At 36.8% G+C, this 27,711-nt stretch overlaps 1 protein-coding gene across 1 annotated transcript; it reads right to left on the minus strand.

Annotated features, from left to right (window-relative positions):
* Positions 1 to 868: 868 nt before the first annotated feature.
* LOC103995257 (DNA-directed RNA polymerase I subunit 2) lies at positions 869 to 26,236 on the minus strand. Its single transcript, XM_009415808.3, has 27 exons — positions 25,902 to 26,236; positions 25,724 to 25,797; positions 25,522 to 25,641; positions 24,325 to 24,401; positions 23,140 to 23,203; positions 22,898 to 22,968; positions 21,483 to 21,560; positions 21,355 to 21,400; positions 19,592 to 19,772; positions 19,470 to 19,522; positions 19,270 to 19,343; positions 19,037 to 19,154; positions 17,936 to 18,023; positions 15,577 to 15,689; positions 13,282 to 13,409; positions 13,123 to 13,202; positions 12,403 to 12,644; positions 12,167 to 12,331; positions 11,898 to 12,062; positions 11,738 to 11,812; positions 10,932 to 11,035; positions 10,775 to 10,850; positions 7,717 to 7,842; positions 7,486 to 7,629; positions 5,955 to 6,167; positions 5,072 to 5,326; positions 869 to 1,754 (listed from the first exon to the last, which is right to left on the minus strand). Exons 1-27 carry the CDS (start codon positions 26,059 to 26,061, stop codon positions 1,335 to 1,337), a joined length of 3,510 nt encoding a protein of 1,169 aa, XP_009414083.1. The 5' UTR covers positions 26,062 to 26,236; the 3' UTR covers positions 869 to 1,334.
* Between the last annotated feature and the right edge of the window lie 1,475 nt (positions 26,237 to 27,711).

Raw genomic sequence — 27,711 nt, forward strand, 5'->3', positions numbered from 1 at the left:
TTTTTTACCCTATTATACGAAGAAAGGCGACATTAAAAGCTCTTGTTTCAATCTCAGACCACATGATTGCTCCAGCGAGATCGAAACAACCATTCGCATGAGCATGTCCTGTAGAAGGATCGAAGTCCTTCGAACGTTCACATGGGAAGGCAAGTGTTACTTCCAAACTTGCAATCCAAAGCGACAGGTGATAGATAGTGACGTGCGAAAGTGATTGTTGTGCGCTGGTGAGGAGCTGAATCCATCGTATGTTAATTAATGGTCACAGTTTACACATGAAAAGTTCTTCCTGACCTCTTTCGGATGTTGTGCGGCCAATCTGCACATCCGGTCGTTGACACCGAAGCTTCTGTGAGTTGTACGCTCTCCGTGTGGATTCTCACCCGAATCCACACTTCCCCGAGACTGGAAGACTTGATGGCTTTGACCACCGGTTAAGTCAGACGTTGGCAAGATTGGGAAGTTGTCATGCATCATGTGGAACATTCTGACACATCACATCACAAGATTGGGAAGTCATGTCATTTGATTCATCTCAAAGTGTGTTTCGAGAAAGCTCACTATAATTTCAATGATATATATATATATACCATTTTGGAAGGTCATTACGTCTTATAACATCACCTATCGACTAGTGGCATGAATGCTCCCAAGAGACTTTAAGGTTCTAAAAATAAAATTTAAAATTCCACTAGTTCAAGAAGGGATTTGCCGATCATGGTTCTAAACATCATCACATATTTTGCACTGGAACTCTGGGATTTGTACTTACTGAATCTTTGATCTTAAATTTCCACTAGTTCAAGAAATTTACTAGATATTTCGATATCTAGCGACAGAGATGCCAAGTTCACATCCTGGAAGATAATTACTGTCAGGATATCTCTAAATTAGATTCAAAATAACAAGATTACAAATGGATTTACCATAACTCACAAGGTTTATTTGTTTAGCGGTCCACCACATTATGTAGCTAATGTCAACTTCAGCATAATGTACACATAATTACTGTCAGCATAATGTCAACCACAAGAGTCGTTTTTCATCCTATAGTTTCACCTCCTCAAAGCAAAACTACAAAAAAGTTACAAGAATCAAAATGGCACAGGGCACTAATGATCTCAACTATGTGACTTTGATTGTTATGCTCTTCCTAGTATCACTACTTAAGCTTAATTGCTCATCCCGAGCAAAAGCAAACTCCACTTGCACTTCAATTCTCATCTGCATTGTTAAATCAGGTAGTGTCAATGTCTGGAATCTTACAGTGCGTCAAAGAACCCCAGCTTGAAGTGGTTCCATGGGAAAATTGTTGGGAACTTTAACCACAATCCTTATGTACATGAACCTGCTTGGTTACTCAATTGGAGCTCCATTTTTATGTTCATTGCTGCTAACTCTGCTGCCAAATACTTGAAGACATAAGGCATTGCCACAGTCTCCATCCCTTTGCCTGTTTTGCAAGATTGGCATATATAGTTCTTGGGAGTTCTTGCCGGCGGCAGACCATGGATTTCACGCACTGCTCTCTTCTGAGGTTGTATTGCAGTGGCCGTCAGTACACTTCCGCAGTAGGAGCATACATCTGCTATGTGGTAGTCGGAGCATGAATGAAGCCTATCGTGTAAGAGGTAGGCAGCTCCATGAGCAAGAACAGCATCTCGTTCCATTTCTCCAAAACGAATACCTCCACCTCGTTTCCTTCCTCCTATTGGTTGCCGGGTGATCTGGTCCACAGTTCCAGTCGAGCGGACCTGAATACATAAATGCAGACTATTTGAGAGTACCACATGCAAGTTCAACAATGCTGCAAAACGGGAGTAATCAAGAAATACCGAAGAACATAGGTAATTAAGACTACTCATCTAGAAAACTGAATTTTCATCAGCATATATGTAGATCACATCAAAGATTAAGTTATGCTGTTTCAAAATGTAAAGCCTATTGAGTGAGAAGCAATGCAGCTGATATTTCACAAAATATTAAAAGTCGACAAACCAGACTAGCAGGCACTATGATTGCAAATGATCCACCAAACAAGTTTCGCTAAATCTTGTATAACATCTTGGCTCATGATATATCTCAGGATAGGCATGCCACCCAATGTTATTTGTGTGATCTAATCCATTGTTGGAAAACAATCCTGAACTTGCCCTATCATATCTGTTTCCGGTATATGAAATAGTAGACTTGACTAACTCAATTCTTATGAAATCTCGAATCAGATCATTTGTTCTTACCTCAACAAAGGAAGCGTGAACCTCTTCCAGGGAACCTTTTTGTTCTCGATCCCAATTCAATACTAAGCAAAAGTCTGAACTAATTGAATACTTGCGTGAGAAGTTCCCCATGTCCTACTAATTCATTGGATACATACAAGCAACTATACTGTGCAGAACTCAATTTTTTAACTGATGACGCTGACTACAAAATTCCACTCTTCATTATAGAAATGAAAATAATAAGACACAATCTTCAGGTTATTTTTTGTTTTGCAAACAATGGCATTATCTATTCTCTAACAAGCCAATTCAATATAATTAACAAAAAAAATTCAGTATGAGAACTCTTGAAAGCAACTTAATTGTTTTAGCTGAAACTTGTGCCCTAACAAGCATTAGGAGTCTAGAACTAAATATATATTTACCCACATGAAGCACAAATTTTGGTAAAAGAATGAATATGATAAATGGTTGCAGGAATTTGAAAAAGGAATAAAAACGTTATATTTATTTCAACTTCAAATGTTTCATTACGAGAACTCTTGAAAGCAACTTTTTTTTTTAGCTGAAAAATTGAGCCCTAACAAGCATTAGAAATTTAAAACTTGAATATATAACTTATTAGTTCTAAATGTGGTCACTTCTGGCCACACATTGACCGATATATAATTTCTCGAATCACACTCGATCGATTTGAGTCCAACTCAATTCCGAATTGGAATTGGGCATGTTTGAGAACAGTGATTTAAAAAGCGCTAGGCGCCAAAAGGCGCCAAGGTCCAAAAACGCCCGAGGCGCTAGGCGCTCGCCCGAGCGAAGCGAGGCGCTAAAATATAAAAATATAAAATATAATTAATAAATATAATTATTTAAAATTTTAAATAAAAATATAAAAATATATAATATAATTAATAAATATAATCACATTAACAGTATAAATCTGCTGACGGAGAAACGAGGAAGCAGCGACGAGCGACGGCAGCAGTGGCGGCAGCAGCGGCGGCAGCAGCAGCGGCGGCAGCGGCGAGCGGCGGCAGCGGCAGCGGGAAAGGGAGCGGAAGGCGCGAGCAGCGGGAGGCCTCGAGGGAGGCGCGAGCAGCGGGAAGGCTCGCGGGAGGGCTCGCAGGAGGCGAGAGGGCTCGCGGGAGGCGTGAGCAGCGGGAGGGCTCGAGGGAGGCACGAGCAACGGGAAGGCTCGCGGGAGGGCTCGCAGGAGACGCGAGTAGCGAGAGGGCTCGCGGGAGGCGCGAGCAGCAGGAGGGCTCGCAGGAGGCGCGAGCAGCGAGAGGGCTCGCGGGAGGCGCGAGTAGCGGGAGGCGCGAGCAGCGACAGCGGCGAGCAGCGGCAGCGGGAGCAGCGACAGCGAGCGACGAGATCGCGATCGGGATCGGCAGCGGCAGCAGGTTAGGGTTGGGGTTATATCGGTTTAGTTGGTTCGATTGAACCAACTAACAACCGAACCAGGACCGAACCAGACCTAAAATTCTGGTTCGGTTTACCCAGGCGCTCGCCCGAAGCGCCCAACGCCTGGGCTCGGGCGAGCGCCCAGGCGGCGCCTGATTGAAGCGCGCCGCCTGGGACATTAGCGAGGCGCTCGGGCCTCGCCTCGCCTCGCCCGAGCGCCTAGGCGAGCGCCCGAGCGCCTTTTGCAATCACTGTTTGAGAACTATACTTCCGTAATGCATATAATTAACAAATTCCACTATGCCGAGGAATGATCAGGTCAAGTTTTAGATGTGTTAGTAAATATCATATAGGACTAGTCTTAACCCAGCCTCAGACACTAACAGGTCAAGAATTCTTGGCCAATGCCCAACCCACATAGTCAGTGGATCGGGTTGGTTTAGCTCAGAGCGGTGGGTCAGGACAAGATTTACATTGCTTTTCTAGAAGTTTTACAATCCACAATTCCACATTTATTAGAACCAAAAGAGTGGATTAGAATATTCTAGCTTGCTTTTTATGCTTTTCAGAATTTCTCATGATAAAATGAAGCTAGTACTCTCTAAAGAAGGAAATCCACTCCCCCTAGTGCCAAACACCCAACTTAATGTAGCACAGTCAACCACCAAAATCATTCAAATAGAATAACCCGAATAGGGTGATTTCATGGTGACTGCAGTTTGTCCGAGGCATATCACTCAGCATTTGGTCCAGGTCAAAATTCATTCGTCCAACAGTAAACTGAGATGCAAATTGAGTGATATTGCATGGTTTGGTCCAAGTATGAATGGCCTGGTACTGGTACGATTCTTTTTGCTTTCGACAGCTCTGTTATAGCTCTCTTTTATGTTTTTCTCATTCTTTCTCTCTCATTTACTCTCTCTTTCTCTCGCCCTCATTCACCACCTCCATACAGCATCACTGCTATCTCCTCCGCCATGCCCATATTGCACCGCCTCCTTATCTGTGTCACAACTCCCCTCATACCACTATGCGTCATCATCTTCCTGCACCTCCTCTTCCTTGTCCTCCTCCGTTAATCCTTCTCTCCTCTCTTCCCACCACAAAAATAGTAAGCAAGCGATATTATGCTTCTCAAAAATGATACATGGTCTATCAGAGTATACCTGAATCAAAAGGTAAACTAGTATGATAACATTAACAATCATTTATTCAGCAACCCAAACGACAGCGCAACAGTGGAAATATTGACATGCCTCATGTAACATATGTAGTTGTCATCAAGTTTGCTGATTTCCAGGTAGCAGCAAGAATAAAATTACACAAGGAACATAATTAGCCTACCAATATTTATCGACAGTAAGAACCAGATAGCAATTATATCATGCACAAAATCATCAAATGACAATTATTGATAGGTTTACAGATAACAGAGGATAGGTCACCTGAAATTTATCGGAGACCATGTGTCGAAGTCGTTGGTAATAAACAGGCCCAATAAAGATCTCACAAGTCAACTCTGTACCATAAACTCCACTGTACAGGACCTCTACTCCATGATAGTTAAAACCATAAGAAGTCAGCATTGGACCTAATTCATCAACCACAGAGCTTGATTTGGATGGTTTATCCTCATCTGCATTACAGACTGATCTAGAAAAAGGGGTTGCATCAACAAATTTTCCATGCAGACTTCCTCCCTGCAAAGTTACCCACAGAAAGAAAATGCAGCAACACCAAGGATAGGATAAAACACAGTGGAAAAGCTAACCATGCAAAATAGCAATTAAAATTTACATCATCCATCATGATGAAGATGGAAAGCATAGTTTCTTAAAAGCTTGACTTTGAAACTTTCCTGAGAGGATAAAAAAATGAAAACATGTAGTCCACCAAAATGAATGTAGTGGATGCAATATGAACTCTTAAACTATACAAAAGTAATAAATACAGACCAAAAAGACATGTCCAATACTAATGCCAAAATATATAGGTCTACTACAGAAATATACAGTCCATCTAATCCCATGCTGTCCCATGAAAAACAGTATACAACTTCAATGTACTGTTGTTGTACATCTCACTTCAAGTTAACAATATAGTGCATTGTGAAAATGCATTAACAGTATTATAAATTTAACAATTGTTACATTATGATGGACTAAATAGATATTTTCATTATCCAAAGGGTTAAACTCGCACAACATCTAATGAACTAAAATGGTAGAACTATCATACAGGTGGGGCATCATGTCATATTGAAAGAGATTAAAAAGTCATTCCACTGCAATCAAGTACAAGAATAAGCAATGATCAAAATGACAATACCTTGGCTGCAATAGATTCCAAAAGCATTCCAATAGTCATTCGTGAAGGAAATGCATGAGGATTAATGATTAGATCCGGTCGCATCCCGGTAACCGCAGAAAATGGCATGTCAACATCAGGCCACATCTGAGAGCAGACACCTTTTTGCCCATGTCGGCTGCTAAACTTGTCACCAATAATAGGATATCTGGTGCGCCGGGTACGAATGTTAACCTGGAAAACAAATAATTATACTGCACTCTAAGCTGCTGTTGCTCACCATTTGATGTGTAAGAGCAGTGATTTCGATGTCCAAAATATACTAATGGCATGCAGTCAAATACCTTGGAAACTGTAATCATTCATATTTCATGAAAGCAGAAAGAAGCATTACATTGTGCCCAGAACCAATAACAAAAGTGACAGTTTGTATCTAATGGAGCAACAGGATATCAATATAGGTTTGTTTTATTTTAATTTGTTTCTATTATTTTTGTTTGTTTATTCATCTGCCAATTTTACAGCTAATATTTCTCATTGTTTTGACTTAGAAACAGATTGGTGAGTAATATAATGAACACAGTGATCTTTTGACTATTGAAATGCAGAAATATCTGATGTTGTCATAAGTGAATATCTTTCACATTTATTATTATATAAGTGAATTATAAATAGTGCTAATTACAAGAGTCATGAAGGATATGAAATGTAGCCATCATAACAGTTGATGTTGTTATAAGTGAATATCTTTCACATTTATTATTATATACTGCTAATTACAAGAGTCATAGAGGAGATACTAATCACAACCCAGGATAGCTTTTAGACAAGAAAGATACTTACAGGAGAAGAGTCTCCTTTTTAGGAAAATAAACCAAGGGAAAATCTGCTTTAATATACCTTGATTATTCTTCATGGTCTGCCTACTTAAGCAAAATTCTCATAGACATGTATATTTCATTTTGAAACAGATATTGTTATTGACAATAAAGCAATCAAACTCTCTTGCTGTGTGTCTGAAAGAGAGGAACATTGATACATGGTTTATTTTAGTTAATGACATCCCAATTTAAATTCTTTGTCTGTATCATTTCGACTTCCTACTGATATAGTGATAAGGTCTGTTTTAAGTGCTTATGATAACTGATAACAAGTTACATATGGTTACTGAAGCCATTCTCCTTTTCTCACCTGATCTAAGCCTAGATATTCATATAATCACTAATCCTTTTCTAGCCTAAAAAGAATCAGATCTAGCTCTGCTTTTATCACCTCTTGTCAACCCTGACATTAATAATTTATAAGCAAATTCACAAAAGAAGCATGTGCTTAAATGCCTAAGAATTGATTTTCTCATCAGAAAATCAATTCCTGATGTTTTAAGGCATCATATGAAACATAAAGAAACTGACAGAAGTTATGGAAGATGAACATAACTGATCGAGGCATTTAGCATAAACCATTTGCATGTTATTGAAGTCTCTTTTCTGTTTAAAGTTTTACAGATACTCCTTAACAGTATCCAAGCTAGGCCTAAAAATTGTACATCTACCTTTTGCAAGTAATTTTTTGAGCCAGTACCATCAACAGCAACATAGTCAATGATCACATCTTCTGAACCCTTCAGCAAAGTAGGTTTGGTAATACTCGTTAAGGTATTATAAGTGCTATACAATGGCTCACTTGGATGTATGGTCTGCAAAAAAGAAAATATTACTTCCATTTAAAACATTTACAATGGTAATTTGTTGAAAAATGTAACTTAATTGTTGGAAAGGATCACCTGTCCAACATAAGGAAGGCCATCTGAATCAATAGAAGACTTCAATTTCCTGTCATTGCTCCTAGCAAAGATTTCCAAAAGCCGATCTTCCTTTTCATGCTTATTTGCCAAATCAATCGACTCTGTCTGCATAAAGTATAATGATGGTGATACCATATAGGTGAAAATAGGAAAGTATTCATTAATGGCCTGACAAATTATATGATATGAATAAAATGCACAAGCTTTCTTTATCTAATAATCCTCCAAGTGAATTTACCTTTAACTCATTCCAACATGTAACTTCAACACAGACTATCTTAGACCAACTCAAAAAAATACGATTGCATGTCATTGCTTCTTAAAAAAATAAAACCACTCACAATTATTTGCAAGCACATATAATATTGACAAACTGTTAATTAGCCTAACATGAACCTAACAATAGCCAATATGATAAGGTATTAGACTGCATCTTCATATGTAATTAATGAATCATGTGCTAATTTTAACACATCCAGAAGTTTTTAACTAATCAAATTTTCATTTACAATTCATTATACATCTTCAAATATAAGTTGATTCATTTTCAAGGTAAATATAAAAAGGGTTTGGATGGATCCAAACTAGAATGAGTGGTTGGCCCATACCGACTTGTACCAAGCATTGACATGGTATAATATTTAGTCTGATCGAGGACCTACAGTGTACATAAAACTTTTCCCAAAATGGGATATCTAGTGCACTATTCTTAAGGCCCAAAACAATCTCTTTATGGTGCCATATGGATCTAAGCCATTGCATACTCTTCTTTTCTAGAAGCTGAAGTCCCGATCATTCTCTTCAAGGTGTCATGAAAAACCCAAAGCCATCTTCTAGCATTTCTTGTGGGATTGAAGTGGGTAGCTTACACCATGTTGCTACCTAAGACTGGGTTGTTTTCTCTCCTCAAAGGGAGGATAACCGCATCTTAGATGTAAATATCCAAATAATGTGGTACTATTAATAGTCCATAAAGATACACCATGCATATGACGAATTGTAAAGAAGTATGGCCAAAGACATTTTTAGTTAATGAACACAAGATATCTCTGATCCTTACTATTTCAAACAGAAGACTAGTTAATTGGCCAAGCACCCTCCTTCTAAGATGGTGTTAGGTCCCTTTCAAATAATTTCCTCAATTGATCAAGATCATTAACATCCAAAATCGAAGAAGCAATATATACATTGAAAAGAAATGCTAGATAGAGTTGACCAAACAAGTGTCCCATAATGTTGCCACTCAATTAACTTTTAGAAATCCTCCCATAGACAATAGCATTTATGCTGGATAACTTCTACTACTGTTTGCAGATCTTGAAAGTGAAGCAACTAATTATAATGTGTACATGGATTTAATTGTTGTTTCATAGTATACTATATAATATAGTGCAAACCCAAGGGCAAAAGAGTGGAGACTTTCATCAGTGCAGGAGACCTACAATTTGTAAGCCATACAAGAGTAAGTAGAAAGGTTGTTTCTGTGACTTGAACGCTGGTCACCCAAGTCTGAAATGGCTCCGATAAAGGTTATATTTTTTTTTTCCTGTTCTCAGTTCCATCATCACCATTAGCTAATTTCCCCCCTTTTTGTTCTACTCTTTTCAAAGAACAGTGGCATGCCAGTCAGTACGGCATGGATGCACATTTTCACAAACAGTTGCCAACCCTAATGCAACAGAAACTTATATATCCTTGGCATGTTCTTAGCTTCCATCTCTTTGATACTCTGTATGGTTCTACATATGGTTTGAAAAACCACGTGGACCAAAATGAACCAGACAACAAATATTGGCGTTTGCAGTGTCTCAGGTCTGGTCCAGGGGTTTTCAAGGCTGGTTAGTATGCCAGCACGCAATGTATTGGCATGTCGGTATGCAATGATTTAAATAGGCGCTTGGGCCTCGCCCAAGCGCCTCATGCGTAGACTAGGCAGCGTGCTTCAATGAGGTGCTGCCTGGGCGAGCGCTCGATTCAAATAAGGCAACTGAACCATACTTTTAAGTTTGGTTCGGTTCAACAGTAGTTAGTTACGTATTTTCTTACCCTCAAAAGCCACCATTCACGCCCGCACGACCCCAAGCCAACCCTACGCTGCTTCTGCCTCCACTGCCAACGCTTTTTGCCGCTGCCTCCACCATAAACGCAGTAGACCAAGCCCTCCTCTATTGCCGACGGATGGGTCCGATGCCCTAGCAAGAGCCCATAGCTTCCTTCTGTCGTCGCTCCGTGTGCAATTCCTTCCATTGTCGAGGGAGAGGACCGCAGGTTCCTCCACCACCGACGGATGCCCTTTAGAGCTTTCGCCATTACCATTGCTGTCGTTCACAATGCTGCCACGGCTATCTTAAACTAAATATCAGCCGTTGTCAGCTTCTCACCGCTATTGTTGCCACTTTTCACTATCGGTTTCCACTATCAGTGACCCTTTTATCCTCCTCTGTTGTTAATAACAAATATTTTCTCTCCCTCTAACTACTGTTAACAGTAAGTAATATATTGTTAACAGTAGATTTTTAATTTAATATCATATTTTTATTTAAATAATTATATTTATTAATTATATTATATATTTTTATATTTTAATATTTCAAAGCGTCTAGCACCTCAGGCTTTTTGGGACTTTGGCACCTAACGCTTTTTAAATCACTGTCGGTATGTGCCAACCACTCTAGCTAACAACCAGCATGGGGTTCAATAACAAAATTTTATAACATGGTTCTACAAGCATTAAAAATTTCATTCATAATGTATTAGAGATACACCATTTTCATCCTTGCTCACCAACTGCTTTGTGCTTTAGCCTATTTATATTGCTAGAGGGCATAAAAAAAATACCTAATTTGATTATTACAAGCCACATAGTAGAAACAAGAATCTTGATGGGTACGGAATGATGAAAACCATAGTCCCCTCAAAAGAGACTAAGAGGTCCATATAATAAATGGATTTAAAATACATATGATAGATGTCAAATAAGGTCATATAAAACATGTAAGTCAAAAAATTAAAAAAAATGAAGATGAATGAGACTAACCTGATATATGTGCCCACGGCATAGCCCACGATCAACAGATGACTTATTCAAGATCATGGCATCCTCCATGTCATAACTAAAAGAAAGAGGGGAAATAGCTTAAGCACTAACCTACGAATAAACAAAATATAAACATTTATTTAGTTAAAAGCTTTACCCTGTGTAAGCCAGGACAGCAACAATTGCATTTGTGCCTGTTGGGAATTCATCCATGCAGTATTTACTGTATGAAGCAGTCCGAACAATTGGTGATTGAGGAGTCTACAAACAAAATTCCAAGAGAAAAAATAAATGGTGATACATTAAAAATAGAATGAACAAAGGGAAAAGAAGGTATTATCCAATAACTAACAGTTAAAATAAACACATATGATGTTGATACCACAACAAAGTATTGAGTATAGTGTCGTAAGAAATTTAGAAGGCTAAGAAAAAATGACAGATCATCATTATAATTTTTGAACATAATGAATTGCGTGTTCTACTTGAATTTCTCCAATATTCAGAAGCATAGCAAGACTTGCATCTCTGTAATATGCTGCCCATAGAGCACAAGACAAAAAAGGCTCTTACAAAAGTTTTCTTTATTTAATGTTTTGTACCTGTGAGTTTGTGGACAGCTTAATATGCCATTTAACTAGGAGAAAATGGTTTCACAGATACCTTCTACCCTACACACCATGAACTTTTAAGCTACTTCAGTTTATAGCCATATACCCTGATAAGCACCATGCACATAACTCAACCACTATAGAGCAGAGGAATGTGCCATCAAATAAAATTTCTATGGTGTGAAAACAGTGGAACTAGGCTTCAGTCTGCTATGCTTGATATTCTCAAGTATGCTGACCAAAAAGGACAGAACCAATTAGTTCTAACTAGGATTATGGCTCTTAGTGAATAATGCAGTTCCTCTTGTTGTCAGATATAACATCAATTTGAAGTAAAGTTATATGGACAAACCTGAAGATGATATGACTTCAGATCTGCACGATATTGCAGAGCTTGGGCAGAAAAACCCATTGTCTGTTTTGCCATCTGAAAAAGCAAGTACAGGGGACATCAGGGTGAGTCAAAAAACAACTCAATTTAATGATAGCTCACACGTCAGTAACAAGAGGACCTGGCACTGGTACATGTTTCGGGGACTTTGATTATGATCAGACCAGGGTGTAAGATTGGCAACCACACTAAGTATTCCGGTCGGGTGTATTTCCTCATGCGTCGCAGGAAAGAATTCCCTTCTTCCACCATTTCCACCATCAGGACATCTTATTTCCATAAATGCCTATGAATGAATATTATAAATATTTTAGTCCTCATTGTACACATCTAAAATAAAGAGAACATTTTCAGAAATCTACAGAAACAAACAATAACTTAGCTATTTACCTGTTCAAATGGCCCAATAAGTTCAATATTCTTACTTCCATCGGTCACTTGGATAAGATTTATAACCGGCCGGATAAATCTGGATGAATTAGTAAACATATACAAGCCCGGATATGCCCCACCAAAACTTAAAGGTACGTATCCAACCTCCAAATCTTCAGGAATCTGCAATCACCATGATCAAAATATAAAATGATCCAAACAAGCATATAAGTAACAAAGCCAAGAAGACAGACCCCGCAAATGCCAGACAGCTTTAGTCTCCGAATATGTGCAACTGCTTCCTCTATTTTAACAGAAGAAATAGATCCTACAACACATCCATCTAAAAGAACATGAAGAACTTCTGGTGGCCCAGCACGCTCAAGCTTAGGAAGCAATGGTGTCATCCCAATCCCAACCAAAACAGATAATATGGACATTCTTATCTTGAGAAAATCTTTGACTCTTCCTTCTGAATCATAGAAAGATGCAACACCTGAAGCACAATTATAGTGTTAAATTACAACAAAAAATGGTATTTGAAAGATTAATTATGTTTTTTCAAGATCAACACAAATAAAACAGTTAGTGGTAAGAATTTAAATCTAGGTCCAATATTGACTCAGGTAACAAGTCAGACCAGTGTTGTGCCTGTATATACAAACCCATACGTCTTGTATCATGTGGTCCAATACTGATGATCAGACTAGTAAATACCAGTCGGTATAAGTCTATAGACCACTTCAACTGATTTTTTTTTCTTGGTTAGTAGAACAAGCATCAAAATAATGTTAACATGACATCCTACTACTGCTTCAGGTCAGAGCATAAAGAGGAAAATTGAAGGATAGACATCCAGTAGTCTGCTAAAGGATAATTGAGCCACAAACAAATGGTAGATCAAGATACAAATTTGATGCTTAGAAACTTGACATTGTAGAAGACATGTAATGTGGTTTATGTCATGAACTTACGACAAGCACAAGTCATATGGTTTAGCAAACCACAAGGCTCCCCATCAGGTGTATTAACGGGGCAAAGAAAACCCCAAGACCTACAAATTGGACAACAAAATATGACATATATAGAAAACAACTGCAACCATCCAAAGACGAAAAAGTGAGATAACATACTCTGGTAGCAATTTCCGTACACTAGTAGTGCGCATTTTTGCAAAAGAAGCACCTCTATGAACAGAACGAAAATGTGAGAGATATCGAAAGAAGTTGAGTCTCTCTGCCTGAATGCTCATTCCTTCTCTCTACAAATTGAAAACAAGATACCAGTATTTAAGATATAAAAAACCAAACAAAACGTAAAAATTATAGGATTCATCAATTACCCACACAACCAAGATATCCCTGCATAGACAAAATATGTTCACTGCAATTTTTAACATTCACTGTATAAAATAAGCCTAGAAGATCAACAATATAAGCTATTTATTTATTAAAATAACTAATAAAAAAATATAGAGAAAAAAAGAAGATATCCTTCTCTCTACAAATTGAAAACAAGATACCAGTATTTAAGATATAAAAAACCAAACAAAACGTAAAAATTATAGGATTCAACCAAGATATCCCTGCATAGACAAAATATGTTCACTGCAATTTTTAACATTCACTGTATAAAATAAGCCTAGAAGATATCCCTGCATAGACAAAATATGTTCACTGCAATTTTTAACATTCACTGTATAAAATAAGCCTAGAAGATCAACAATATAAGCTATTTATTTATTAAAATAACTAATAAAAAAATATAGAGAAAAAAAGAAGATTTGTATATGATTATTATTGATTTAGAGAAAGCCTACCATAGAATTCCTACATACATATTTATTATTGTGGGTTTTCAAAAAGAATTATGTATCCACTAATTAAATTGATCCTACTAAGAATATGTATGATAATATAACTATTAGTGTTAGAACTATAGGGAGTGTATTTAGTGAGTTTCTATTAGTATAAGATTACATCAAGGATCTGCATTAACTTCTTATCTTTTTACATTAATAATGGATGAATTTATTAATGTATAGGACTCCCTGGTATATGTTATTTGCTGATGATATTGTTTTAGTCAATGAGAGTCTAAACAGATTTGATTCTAAACACGAGTTATTGAGGCAATCTTTAAAAATTAAAGTTATTATTAAACAGAACTAAAACTAAAATGCAATTTTAGTAATACTAGGAAAAAACAAAGACAAAAAGATATAATTAGGTTGGATGGACAAGAAGTTCAATTAGGTAAAAGTCTTGGTATCTTGGATCAATTAGTCAACAAAACAAAGATTGACAAAAATATTATTCATAAAGTTAAAACAGGATGATTAAAAAAATGATGAGATGCATCAGGAGGATCATCAAATACCTTTAAGATTAAAAGAATAATTTTATAAAATAATTGTTAGACCAACATGATTTATAAATTGGAGTGTTGAACAGTTAAGAAATAACATATATAAAAATATGTTGTTGAAATAAGAATATTGAGGTGGATGTGTGAAGTTACTAGAAAAGATAGGAAAAGATATGTTTTTATTCGTGAACAATTACGTTTTGTTTCGATAAGGGATAAAATGAGAGGATCGTTTAGGATGGTATAGACATATGCTTAGGAAATCTATAAATGCAATAGTCAAAAGATATAAAATGATTGGGTGGTCTAATGAGAGAGAGAGGAAGACCTAAAAAGAATTTAATAAAAATTATAAATAAAAATTTGAATACTCTTAACTTAATTAAACATATGACTTTTATCATCTTAATGGCAATAAAAGACTCATATAGTCGATCCGAAATAGTTGAGACTTACGACTTTGTTGTTGTTGTACTACCGAATAAAGTATGTACTAAAAAAAGAAAACATCCAATGAGAAAAAAAATCATTACTAGATGTCAAATACTTCACATTTATTACTATACTAATTAAAAAAGGAAACCTGAACAAGATTAGTTTCTATGTGACTAAACCACATCCCTTGATAATTCTTCTTTTCCCAAATAATTTGACAGTCTTTTAATCTAAACAAACAATTATCAACAGAATAGTATATCAACTCACCACCTTTTATAGTCTATCATAATACCATTTGCATTTGAAAGTGATCTATATGACTGATGACCTCAATGGCTCAACCTATAGAAATTTCTATTTTCTAGAATCAAGATGACACAATTGATGGCACACAGCTCCTAAAAGGTGAAGATGAAAGAGCCATAATGACTTTTTTTTTTGCATAAATGTATGTACTTAGTCTAATGTCCTTAAGATAAAAGCAATGACAAAAAACAAGTCACATGACCACCAGGTCTCATCTCACAATAGAATTTACAATACCAAAATTAACATGAAATGTCAAACAAAACAAGATTTAACATAAAAAATGGTGTTTAGCAATGATGGCCAAAAGTAAGCACCTGAGGCAAATCTAAACCGGATGCTGTATTTAGCCTTCCGATTTTTAACATACTTTCAATAGCCCTGCCAATAGTTGCAGAGCTACGACTAAAGAACTTCTTAACCTGTGTTACTGGTTTGTAAATATAAAATGTTAGCATCAAAGCATAAAGTCTGATCACATAGAGACAGGGCATAAGTTCTACCTAGTCAAAAGCTCTGTGAAGAAAACTGTATCAATATCCTTGCGAAATTTAAATAGTTCAATGAAGCAGACGTATAGAATCTAGAATTAAAGAATGTTGGACATAACATACTGAGAACCAAAAGTCAAAAGATAAAGTCCAGTAAAGCAGATTCAAGAAAATACAAAGGGATCAAGCTCTCAAAATATTTGACTCCAAAACAGAAGGAACAAGAAATTCCAAGGACAAAGCTCAAAAATTTCTACAGTGACAAAGAAATTATTAATATGGTAATTGAAAATTTACAAGAATTATAACACATTTTATTTTATTTTTCATCCTAAAATTGTGCTAATTAAAAATTGGTTTTCTTAGGCAAAGAATAGTTGGCACAAAAAACTCAGAGGACAAACGAATGCAGCCATCTTACAAGAAAAGGTTTAATAACCAATCTGATACCAGTTACAACAACCTATCAAACAAGTTCATTACCTGTGCCAGCAATCAAATTCCTTTTTTTCTTCCTTACTTTTGCTATTTGGATGCGTTTCCTAATTTGAACTAGCATCAAATTGGAGAACTAAGTCCTAAAATATTGAATCATACCATGTCTCTACACTCAGAAAAGCTACTGGCCCACTCAAGTGCCTTGATCTAAAAAAGTTAATTTTTATCATAACCATAGCATTTAAGACCACATAATAAAATCACGAGGATAATATTTCAATTTGAAACAGAATAGTAGATGAAGAGTTAAGAATACTAAACATAATTACTAAATTATATATGATCAAGTACCAAAAATAGAATGGCATTCCTTATAAACCTAAAACCACATTAGTGGCATGGGACTTAAATGGGCCCATATCATGTGATGTTGGTAAAACTGATAGAGTGATAGTATTGTTAAATAGGCCAGGCACAATGGATGAGTCCATATGTAATATTCTCTATTAGATGGTGTATATGGACAAAGCCAGAAATCTCGCTAGAGGCACTAATCTAGTTCTGGAACCACCTGCGCAAAACAGAGAATTGACCTATATTAAATTGTAATAGTCAGTACCAGTTTATATTGGACTTATATGTCTTGGTTGATATACCACAGCCTACTTGGATCCAAGAAGTGCCACATAATACGAGTTTTATTAAAAAATTCATTACAATAAACACCATACAAGATGCTCAAACATGCACTCGAACTTGACATGTAATGTGCAACAAACAATGCACTAACCACTAGGATGTCTCAACATAAGCAAACAATGCACTAAACATAATACAAGTCAACATTATGTGGCACATTATGGAAGTTTCTCAAGTCAACATGTGTCATACGTAGGTACCGCTACCATACTAATCCATATATATGAAAAGTATAAATGTGTCTAAAACATAGCAACATTCAAGTGTAAGATCTCTAATTACCGTTCAAGTACATCTGTAACACCTTAACCTATAAGTTACCATGAGAAACTCCTAAACATTTCTTTTGAGGAGCCAAATCTAAGTGTGCAGGTGTACTCTGAGAGAAATGGTAATGACTTGGATACTGTCTCATATGATTACCCATATACAAAGTGAGAGTATTTGAGATAACACAGTTTCCATCGTTCAGAATATCCTTGTGGATTCTGAATGCTCCCTCACCATAACCTCCACCCTAAAAGATCTACGGCCATTATTGCTTCACGAGAAACAACACATTTTGGCTGTTAACCCAACCCCATTTGCATTAGACCGCATGATGGCACACATTTGTTTTTATATCATAACCACTACACCCAAAAATGAAAACATGAAAAAATGTAGATTTTTCCCTCAAAATGAGTTCCCACAAATTTCTTTTTAGAAGTATATAATCACTTATATACAATCTCAAGTCATAGTCCATATTTGATGTGTAAATATTGGGCCACTGGCGTATGCAGAATAGATAAGAATGTCATAATACATGCATGAGTACAACAAGATGACCACCCATGTGCAAAATATTCTGTTTCCGAATGCAAGTTGAACTTGCTGACCAAATAAATGATAAAACATCCAAAAATAACATTATTTAGCATGAATAGGAAAATAAGCATTGTTTCAAATGGCATGAATATTCAAAAAGTATGTTTGTTGGATTATAGTTTACAATGTAAAAGAGGCAAATTGAATAAATCAAAGCAAAATTATGTTTCTAACATACGATTCTTGATATCGATGTTTTTTTCCTTCTTTGCTGTCTCATCAAGAAGTTGACGTTTTGACTTCTTCAACCAATCTTGAAGTCTCTCCTGCACATAATGATTACATAAAGTACTATTTGTACATTCAAAGTACAATTATTGGTAATCCACATGATGTGGCTCAAAAATTAAGTTGTATTATCAGTTACAACTCAACTAGGACATCAATGTCAAACAAATGGAGACATTTATGAAGCAATTAAAAAAAGCTAAATTTTGAAAACAATAGTTTTGTAATCAGTTTCATTGAGACAACCTGTTGTCATTCTACAATCTACAACGAAACAAGAGCTTGTTTGTCTAAGCTAAGACTATATATGTTGCTTTACTGTCAGGTATGCAATACCGTACCGTACCGATATTTCGAGGTTGCCTCGGTATGGTATGGTACGATACCGGTATACCGAGCAATACACCAAGGCGTACCGAGCGGTACACCCTAGTGTACCAAACAATTTTATATATTTTCTTCATTACTATAGCACTGTTACAGTATAACACTGTAGCACTATAGCACTGCTACGGTATAATACTGTAGCACTATAGCGGTACCAGACGATCCGCATACCAGTATGCCATCAGACCGGTACGTATTGCCCGTACTGGGCGGTACCATTCGGTACTGCATACCATGCTTTACTGTATATGTTGCTTTGACGTAGCTCCTATTTAGATGTACAAATTTCTTCCAATTGTTGTCGATGAATTACTATTAAATTGTTACTTGCAACAACTTGCATAAGCACATGTAATCTACCTAGTAATACATGAATCAATCATATGAGACAAAGCTACTCTTTCATCCCATGCTTATGAAGAAAGCCAGTTTTCATTTGGATCTTCCACATGAAGAGTGAATTATATCAGTATCAGCATATAGACCTATCAGTAAACAGCTAAGCATCAGCTAAGTCGAGAAGAAAGTACTAATAAAGTACTAAGTTACTAACTTAATGGCATTTTGCTTGATGAAAAAAGCTCCAACTTAACGGCATCAAGACATGAATAAAGTACTAATAGATGATAATTCACATAGAAACTTAAATCCATAAGCAGCAAACCTTAAGATAAATGGTTATCAAATGCCCAGGCAACAGAATCTCTTGATTTTGCAATGCATCAGGATTATCAGGTGCAGCAGTTTGGTCCACAAGTGCATAAAGTTTCTGCAGCAGAAATCTAAGCAAGCACGGGATTAGGCAAAATACTTGTTCATACTGTTTGGTAAGAAAAATCCAGAACAAGAGGAAGCACACTGGACAATATAGGATGACAGTAAGAGGTATGAACCAACATTAGTAAATTGAACTTGTCATGGTTGCTTGCAAGATGAACAAAGATATAGTCTCTAAGAACAGCTTCTGCGACCTACAGGAAATAGTATAGGCATTTAACCAAATTAGTTTATACTAGCAAGGCCAAAAAATAAAGACAAAAATAAAAGATAACTAGCATAAAGAATGGTGTGGATGGTAGCAATATAGTTGAACTTACAGTTGTATGACTTTCAGTTTCGAATCCATTCATGGCAGGTCGGAAGTACTCTCCTACAAAGAACATGCACAAATTATTTAAAAGCACAAACCTGAACAAATGCTCTAAGAATCAAAGCATACCGATATGCTTTAAGCACTGAGAGCGAGTCCAAAGGGACAAATCTCTGACTTCATCAAGAATTATTTGAGCTCTTTCACCAATAAGTTGAGTGGCAACTGCACCTTTTTCTCTTTGGTATCGATCATTATAACAGCATGTCAAGCTCACAAAGATTTCATGATCATTTGTGTCAATGAGAGCCTGTCAAAAACCAACTTACTATGTTGTAGTGGAACTATTTAAGGAAGCAAAGAAAAAAATGAGAATTTGCATTAAAAAAATGGGGGGATAAAGAAGACAATTTCAATTTAAATCTGGGTTTTTAATTTCGAATGATACTGCCCGTACCGGACGGTACATACCGGATGGTACGTACCGGTCCGCTTGCAGACCAATACACGGACTCTCTGCTACCGGGCAGTATTGTCGATTTGGGCTGTTTCCGCCCCGTTACCACGAGAAATCGAACGATGACGGTCGATTTTGACCATCGCCGCCTACTATGGGGCGATATTAGCCGAGGGAGAAAGAAGGGAGAAGAAAAGGGAGAACCTAGAGATCCGGCGCCACTCTCCCTCGACGATCTCAATCCGTCGTCAGACGCCACAGATGAGATGTCGCCTCCGCCTCGTCTGAGGCGACGAGGCCTCAGTGTCGTCGGTGACTTCTCCTCATCCACGAGAGAAGAAGCCTCGACGATGTTATACGGGCAAGGAAGTTATCGCCGAGGCTTCGCAAGGAGAAGAAACGAGACGTCGTAGCCCTTTTTTTAATTTTTTAACTTATATATATACATACATATATATATATATATACATACATACATATATATATATATACATACATATATATATATATATATGTGTATGTATGTATATATATATCGAGCGATATGCCAAAGCGTATCACTCGATATACTCGTACCATACCAAACCAAGCTAATTTCGATACTTCGGTATAGTACAAAATTGTGAACCTTTCATCTAACAATAAAGTATGAGATAAGGCATAAGCAACAATAAAGTATAAGACAGCAATCACCTTCATGATACACATGGAAATGTCAACTAGCAACACTGTCATACTTGCATGAGAAGTAGGTAGCCAAGAAAAACCAAGATAAAGGGGACTACAACATGTACATGCCCATCCCAACAGACTCTATGAGCACTCAAATGTATTAATTTAATGTATGTTTGAATTTCAATATGATCTAATCAGGGTAGATATTATTCCACCCAGACGAGCCCTGAACTTCAGATGACTTTGCACTTATTAACGAATATGTGTCTAATTATCTGGCTACATAAGATTAGTATCGACATAGTGTTTAATTCATAGAGTTACAATGATAGTTTAACTGATCTATTAAAAAGTAAAACCAAATGAGGGCATTCCTGCAACAGTTATATAAGATCATACTTAAGGATCAGACTGTTCTTTATAAGGATAGTAACAATTTGGTTGTATTTTTCAATGCTTGTCATTGCATTCCTTTTTTTATTTCTTTTTCCTTTTCAAGATACCTAAAGATGCCTCCACAGTCTTGTCGTATCCATATCAGTTGCAATGACCTCCTGATCTGTACTCAAGGTGATGAAAATAAAGCAAAAGCTAAACTCCCTGAATCACTTTCCCTGCTATCACATAAAACTTTCAGAGAAAAACTTCCAACCATTCATTACTTGTAGATAACTCCATCTTTCTTATGTCTTAAAAGTAAATATGTTGAGTTACAAGACAATACAATTTATATATGCGATTAAAGTCTATGGTAGCTCACCTTCAGAACAATCCCAACAGGAAGCAAGAATTCCCTTCCTCTTATCCTAAAATATCAAATAAAATAAATTAGTATCAACAGTCCAAATTTGGGTAAATTAACTTAAACAATTACATATAAATTATTACCAAAATCCAAGTCTTGCACTTCCATTTTCAAGGTAATACAACTTAAGTGTAACAGAAGATTGATCTTCTCGAACACATCTACAAGACATAAGAGTATAGTGAATGATAATTTATATCCTACAAAACCTTGTTCCTCCATAAAAAGAGGATTCCTGCATGCCAAAGATCAATTTCTCATAATACCAAGACCAAAATGGCAACTGTTCACCTTGTTCAATGAGAGTTCAATTTTCAGCAAGCCACAGTGCATGATATTGCAGTGAATGTCAGAAGAACTGAAAGATGTGATTGTGCCTCAAGCAATGATATGAAGATAATAACAACAAACCACTGTTCCCAACTATTTTTTAAACTACAAGGATCATTTGCCACCATTAAACTCCATCAGAGCAAAGCCAAATAAAACAACAATCAACAAATTAGTCCATAACGTTTCTAGCAAAATATATTTTTCAGTTCCTCCACGGCATTTGGTTTCACTGATCAAATAAATAAAACATGTCTTTCAAGCTCATAAATAAATAATTTAATAAATTCAGACCATCTTAAATGATTACACCATTTCATCCAAATATATCTATAATTATTTCCATGAATAAAATTCTTTTTGTTTTATTTTTTCCAGTAATTTCAATTTATTCATGCTGTATCACTATCTCTAGATATGTTGGTTCAGAAAGTTTTCACCATTACAACATTATTAAAACTTAATCAAGCTACACCAAGACCTTAGTTCAAGCCACATCAGTGACTTTATTTATTCTGAACTTCTGCCTATTTCCATACATAAATTATATCACATTCATCACCAGATCAACATAATTTTAAGATATAACTAGTGTTTTTGTAATAGTCTTGCATAATTCCTGATATCAATTTCATGATCAAAATCTAGGTAGTATGCTGCAATCCTTTGTCTTCACAATATCTCGCTTCAATTTGTGTGTAAATTCAAGGTCTCAATTTCATAAACAAATATGAGTTACATTTCCAGTCAATGTTTTCAAGTATCTGTATAACAGGTGGTTTTCAGGTTATTTTCAAGTATGCTATAATAAGTTGGTTCAGAAGTGGCGATAAGAATCAAAGTCTCAAGCAATAATGTTGTCACGCTTTCAATCGCCCAATGATCTCGCCATAAATGTTATCTTCTAAGAGCATGCAAGAAAAGTTATTGTTAAAGAAGATTGATATCTATATTTATTAATGAGAACATAAGAACTTTGCAGAATTTAAATATCATATGAAACAATATACATGAACCAAAAGAATCCTGATCATAAGGATATCAAAAAATGGCAAAATCGTTTAAGAGCACTTGTTACTGATTCAAATAAATTTTGTGGAAAGCATTTGCAGAAGAGCAATGTGAAGATGCATGTGAACACAATGGAATGAAAACCCAAAGTTAGCACCTCATAACGACAGCTTTATCACCGTATCCAGGTCCTCGATTACGAAATGATTTGCGCACCATGCTCATTGGCTGAAACACAAAAGGAACAATCATACATACGCAATCTACAAAAAACAGATACGAGTGCAGAGTAAATCACACAATTCCTAACACACTCATTTTTTTTCTTAATTACAGAAAGAACTTGAAGGATTAGACTGATTCTCATAACATCTAAGAGTTTGTTAACAAATGCCTCACGTAGTTTTGCTTTTGTATGATTAAAAGTCGCACAAGACGCTCCAGTCCATTGCAAATGAAATACCTACGGAGTACCAAAAAACATTTCAGAAATTGTTCAGCAAACAAGAAAAAAAAAACGGATCAAGTGAAGTCATAGCTATTTCACTACAGGAATATGGTAAGATACCAAAGAAAAGATCACATTCTGCTGACCAACAGATCAAATATTAATTGTTAAGTCTGCAAAGCATAATGAAACTAGTGGGCAGTTAATTTCTAAACAAAGTGACTAAGAAAGAAGCATCAAATTTTGATTCTACACATACATTCAGTATCAACATAGAAAGCATTGCTCTACGTGTCAAATCCGACAAAAAGACTACTATGCATAATCTTGGATACCTATAAGCAAGTGGCCTAAAAATTGCTCAAGCCTAGGTTAATGATAATAAACATCAGGGTTTTCAATTTCGATGTGTACCGCCCAATACATATCAGTCCGAGAGGATACCGGTACGCAAACCGCCCTCTACCGGGCAATACCAATATTTTGACTAGCACCGAGACGTACCGACCGGTACCACCCCGGATTTCAATCGTTACTGAGGTGTACCAATCGATACGTCCTAGCATGGTAGGTGAGATATATTTTGAAGTTCTAGGGTGTACTGTCGATACACCCTAAGTGCACATACCGTACCGAGCAGAGCTTGGTATGCCGGTACGAACTGATATTCAAAACCCTAATAAGAATACCCAAAACTATATACTATCACAATCATCCTCCCATGTCCAATATGGGGTTAATTATTCCCTGGTAAAAGATGTGTATCTTATGGTGGTAGATACGCTTTGATATCAATTGTCATGATCCAACTCAATAGAACTACCGACCCAATAATTTGAAGACCCAAGACTGTGTGGAGCCAAAATTGCATAAACCCAACATTAGTAGGCATATCTTGATGTCTATATTATCATAATCTCCCCCACTTTGAGGTGCCACCAACAAAAGCTCATTTATAGAGGATCGCACAGTGTCAGACCATTCAAAAGTTCATAATCACTAAGCAAGAAACTGGAAATCTAACCGCTAGAATTAGAAATTTCAATGATTCAGTGCACATTCCTTTCTCAACACCAAAAGGGTTTCTTAATAAGCCATTTAAGTAACAATGCAATGAAATTATGAAATATACCTACCCACCCATTTCAGTTGCCTCCTCCTTGTGGGCAACCAGTTTTTGTGGGTCAGCACCTCGTAAGTGGCAGAGTTTCGACTGCAATCACAAATACATGTCGATGTAACACTTAATAACATACAAGATCATTTTTTTATAAGATATATTGCCCAAAAATTTAAATAACAGACAGAAAGGCTGACAGAAGTAAACTATGATTAGGGAGAACCTTAATATGGTATTGTAGTCAACTTAGGTATTGTGATTATATAATTAAAATATATACTCATTTTTTTATTTTTTTAATATATCCTCATTTCACTACTTTGATATAGGTATCAATAAAACCTTCAGAGATGAGAAGAGAGATGCAGAATTTCACAACTGATATGACTCTCCAGATGCAACACATCCTGAATCATGCTTCATTTCCTTCTGATTGATTTGAGAATGGACAAAATACATGAATATTACACCAATGTTGTTCATTAAGGATTAAAGCATCAAGTGCAACTTATATATCAATCTTAAGGTATATGAACTTGTATATCATGTTCCAGGTGATGCATATGTGTCAGGTGAAGATAAGTTCTTCGTGCATGGCATGACCAGTACACAATAGCAAGCACACTATAACAAGTGAATGAACAAAATATACCCACTAAAAGTTTCATACAAGCAGTGGTCCCAATATGGGTATTTTAGTGCTTTTTGGTCCTTCCTGCTTATGTATGCTGAAATGCAACAAAACATCCCTATTTCCGCTCAAAGGAATTTTCTCAAAATTGAAGAATTTTAGGCTGCAATAGTCCATAAGTATTAACCTTCATTAGATTCATAATTTCCTCCAATCCACCTCAAGCTAAGTTAACAATATATGTTTTACTGGGTGGACTGAAAAGTCCATAAATTAAATTACAAAACACTAACAATGTAATTTAGTCATTTTTTGTTATCTTTATAGATGTGCAAGACAATTGCTACAGCTGAAAAATCATAACTTCCAATTTATTGACTAGGCTTATATGTGTGTGTACACACAACACGAGGAACCAACGAATCGCCAGTAAATATGAGAATAGCCGTGTCTCAGAGAAAGAAATCATAAATTCCAATTTCTTGACTAAGCTTATATGTGTGCGTGCATGCTATACCAGAAACCAAGGAATTCTCAGTAAATATGAGAATAGCTGTGTCGCAGAGAGAAATTACACCATACCTTTAACATTATTGGCAAATGTCCAAAATTGATGTTTTCTCTGACAACAACTCCTTCGTCATACTGAAAACAGACAAGCGCCCTGAATTCTCCTTTATAAGATATCCTAGCCTGCCTACACTGCTTTCATCCAAGAGGCGGGGATTAACTCACAAATCAATAAAGACACCAACGATCAAATCTTGAACATAAAATCACCCACCTCGTGGGGAAACAAGGGTTCGCTCAGGCGCCCGTCCCTCATCGGAGGAAGTAACTGCGGCTTCTCCAAGGAAAGTATCGAAACACGTCAAGGAAAAACCAATTCATAGAACACGATAATTGGCGAAAATTAACAAGAAACAAGCAAACGAATAAATTGAGGATTTTAGAAAGGATATCTCTGAGCTTGATTCCGGTGTGAGGGTCCGAGATCTCGATGGGCCGTATGGAGAGGAAAGCCTTCTCCAATCCTTCATCGAGAAAGTAATCGAACGACTCGATGTGGGGACGGAAGAGCTCCTGCAGCGCCTGGAAGTCGGACTTCGACGTGGATCCCATGGCCGACACCTACGCTCCCCGCCTCTCTTCTGCGCCAAAATTGGATCTTTATACCAAAGGCGGCTGCCTGCGACAACGGAGGCAGGTTCGTCCAAACCGGAGCTCGACGAGGAAGAGATGGAGAGAGGCGCCGGGGAAGAGGGGTGTGTACATGCAGAGGAAGAGGTTGGGGTTTAGACGGGACTGGCAGCGAGAAAGCCCAACCCTAGCGGGGTTTTATTACCGTTGAAACGGGTTCGGGTTCGGGTTCGGGTTCGGGTTCGGATCCGCGACGAAGGGACACGGTTGACACCTCCGCATGTGAAGCAAAGAAGGATCCGAGAACACGTGGAACCTAATGATTGGATGGCTTAGATCCCTCTCCGCTAGTTATATACAATAGAGTTCAGATTAGGTTTATAATGGATATTAGTACTAATAATTTTCTTATGTTCCTCTGCTTCTCATACTTCTTTTTTTTTCTGTATTTTGCATTGATAATTAATATACATTTTTCTCTTTTTTTCTGTGCAATTGCATAAACTTTGTGTTTTTACATGTTTATTAGTTTGGCTTTTTCCAATATATACAAAAAATGGAGAGTTCTTATTTTCTGATCTTGCATATAAACATTGGAATTTGGCAAGATGACAGAAAATTATTATCTGTTGATTTGGTGCATTAATAGCTACCATTAAAACACTAATATTGAGACATAATGTGCAATTCAAGGCGTTGCCACAACCAGATCACAGAGAAGGAAACTAGCAGAAGAGGTTCTCTTCTGCTGCACATCTTCTACTAGTTTTTACTCAATCTGATCCTTTCCCGCAACCGGAATCAAGCCCAGCGGCGACGGTGAACGCCGGCGGAAGGCAGGCTTCATCTCTACCTCAGCCTGCAGCTGATGCTTGTTGATCTTCTCATGCTCTTGCTTGATCCTCCAGACTTGGATGTGAACTAAGACACGGTGTGCTCGCTGCTCTCCTCTACTCTTCTGATGCACGTTCTCCATTGCTAGAGAAGTGAAACCAAATCCTGACCCTGTTTCTCGAAATCACGTTCCATTTATACCAGAGGGGGTGAGGGGAGGGTATGAAGTTTGAACATGGCTAAGAAGTAGGAAACTTATCGTTTGACCAACACTTATGAAACGTTGGAGACTGGAACATGGTCTTCGTCCATGAACAGTGTTCTAGAACCTCTGTCTTTCTTGGAAAACTAGAACAGCGTATCTACAAGGACAAACATTTGAAGTATACAAGAGAAGAGCTAAGGAGAATTTTATTCTCCCATGCAATAGACAAGTAAATGCACAAACTTGACGTCTAAACCCCTCCAACACATCATCTACATCTTGAAGACTATGATCTGTTCCATATATTACCACGAGTTTGTGCTGCTATTACAAGCTTTGGAATGCCTTCAGGGAGGAATTCCAAGCAGGTTCTGACTTATGTTGGTCAACATGGAGTGTTTGAATTCCAAAAACGCCACCATGGACTGTGGCACTAATGCTTTTGTTTATGGTAGAGAACACTGTTAAGTTCTTGAAACATTTGATACACCAAAGACTCCAATCAGTTGCATGGAAGAAAAGCATACATGTCAATTGTTTTTTACCCCATAAGTTACTAAAAAAGAGCAGAGACAAAGGAAGCTCTGCCTCAA

This window comes from Musa acuminata, chromosome BXJ3-8, assembly GCF_036884655.1.
Source record: "Musa acuminata AAA Group cultivar baxijiao chromosome BXJ3-8, Cavendish_Baxijiao_AAA, whole genome shotgun sequence".
NCBI classification, from domain to species: domain Eukaryota; kingdom Viridiplantae; phylum Streptophyta; class Magnoliopsida; order Zingiberales; family Musaceae; genus Musa; species Musa acuminata.

Bases quoted from the DNA above. Each gene is read 5' to 3' on its own strand.
- LOC103995257 (XM_009415808.3), bottom strand. From the start codon at position 26,061: ATGGGATCCACGTCGAAGTCCGACTTCCAGGCGCTGCAGGAGCTCTTC. The intron at 22,969-23,139 runs GTGAGGCATTTG...TTTGTGTTTCAG, and splicing joins TCATACAAAAGCAAAACTAC to CCAATGAGCATGGTGCGCAA. The intron at 5,327-5,954 runs GTATTGTCATTT...GTAACTTTGCAG, and splicing joins TGGAATCTATTGCAGCCAAG to GGAGGAAGTCTGCATGGAAA.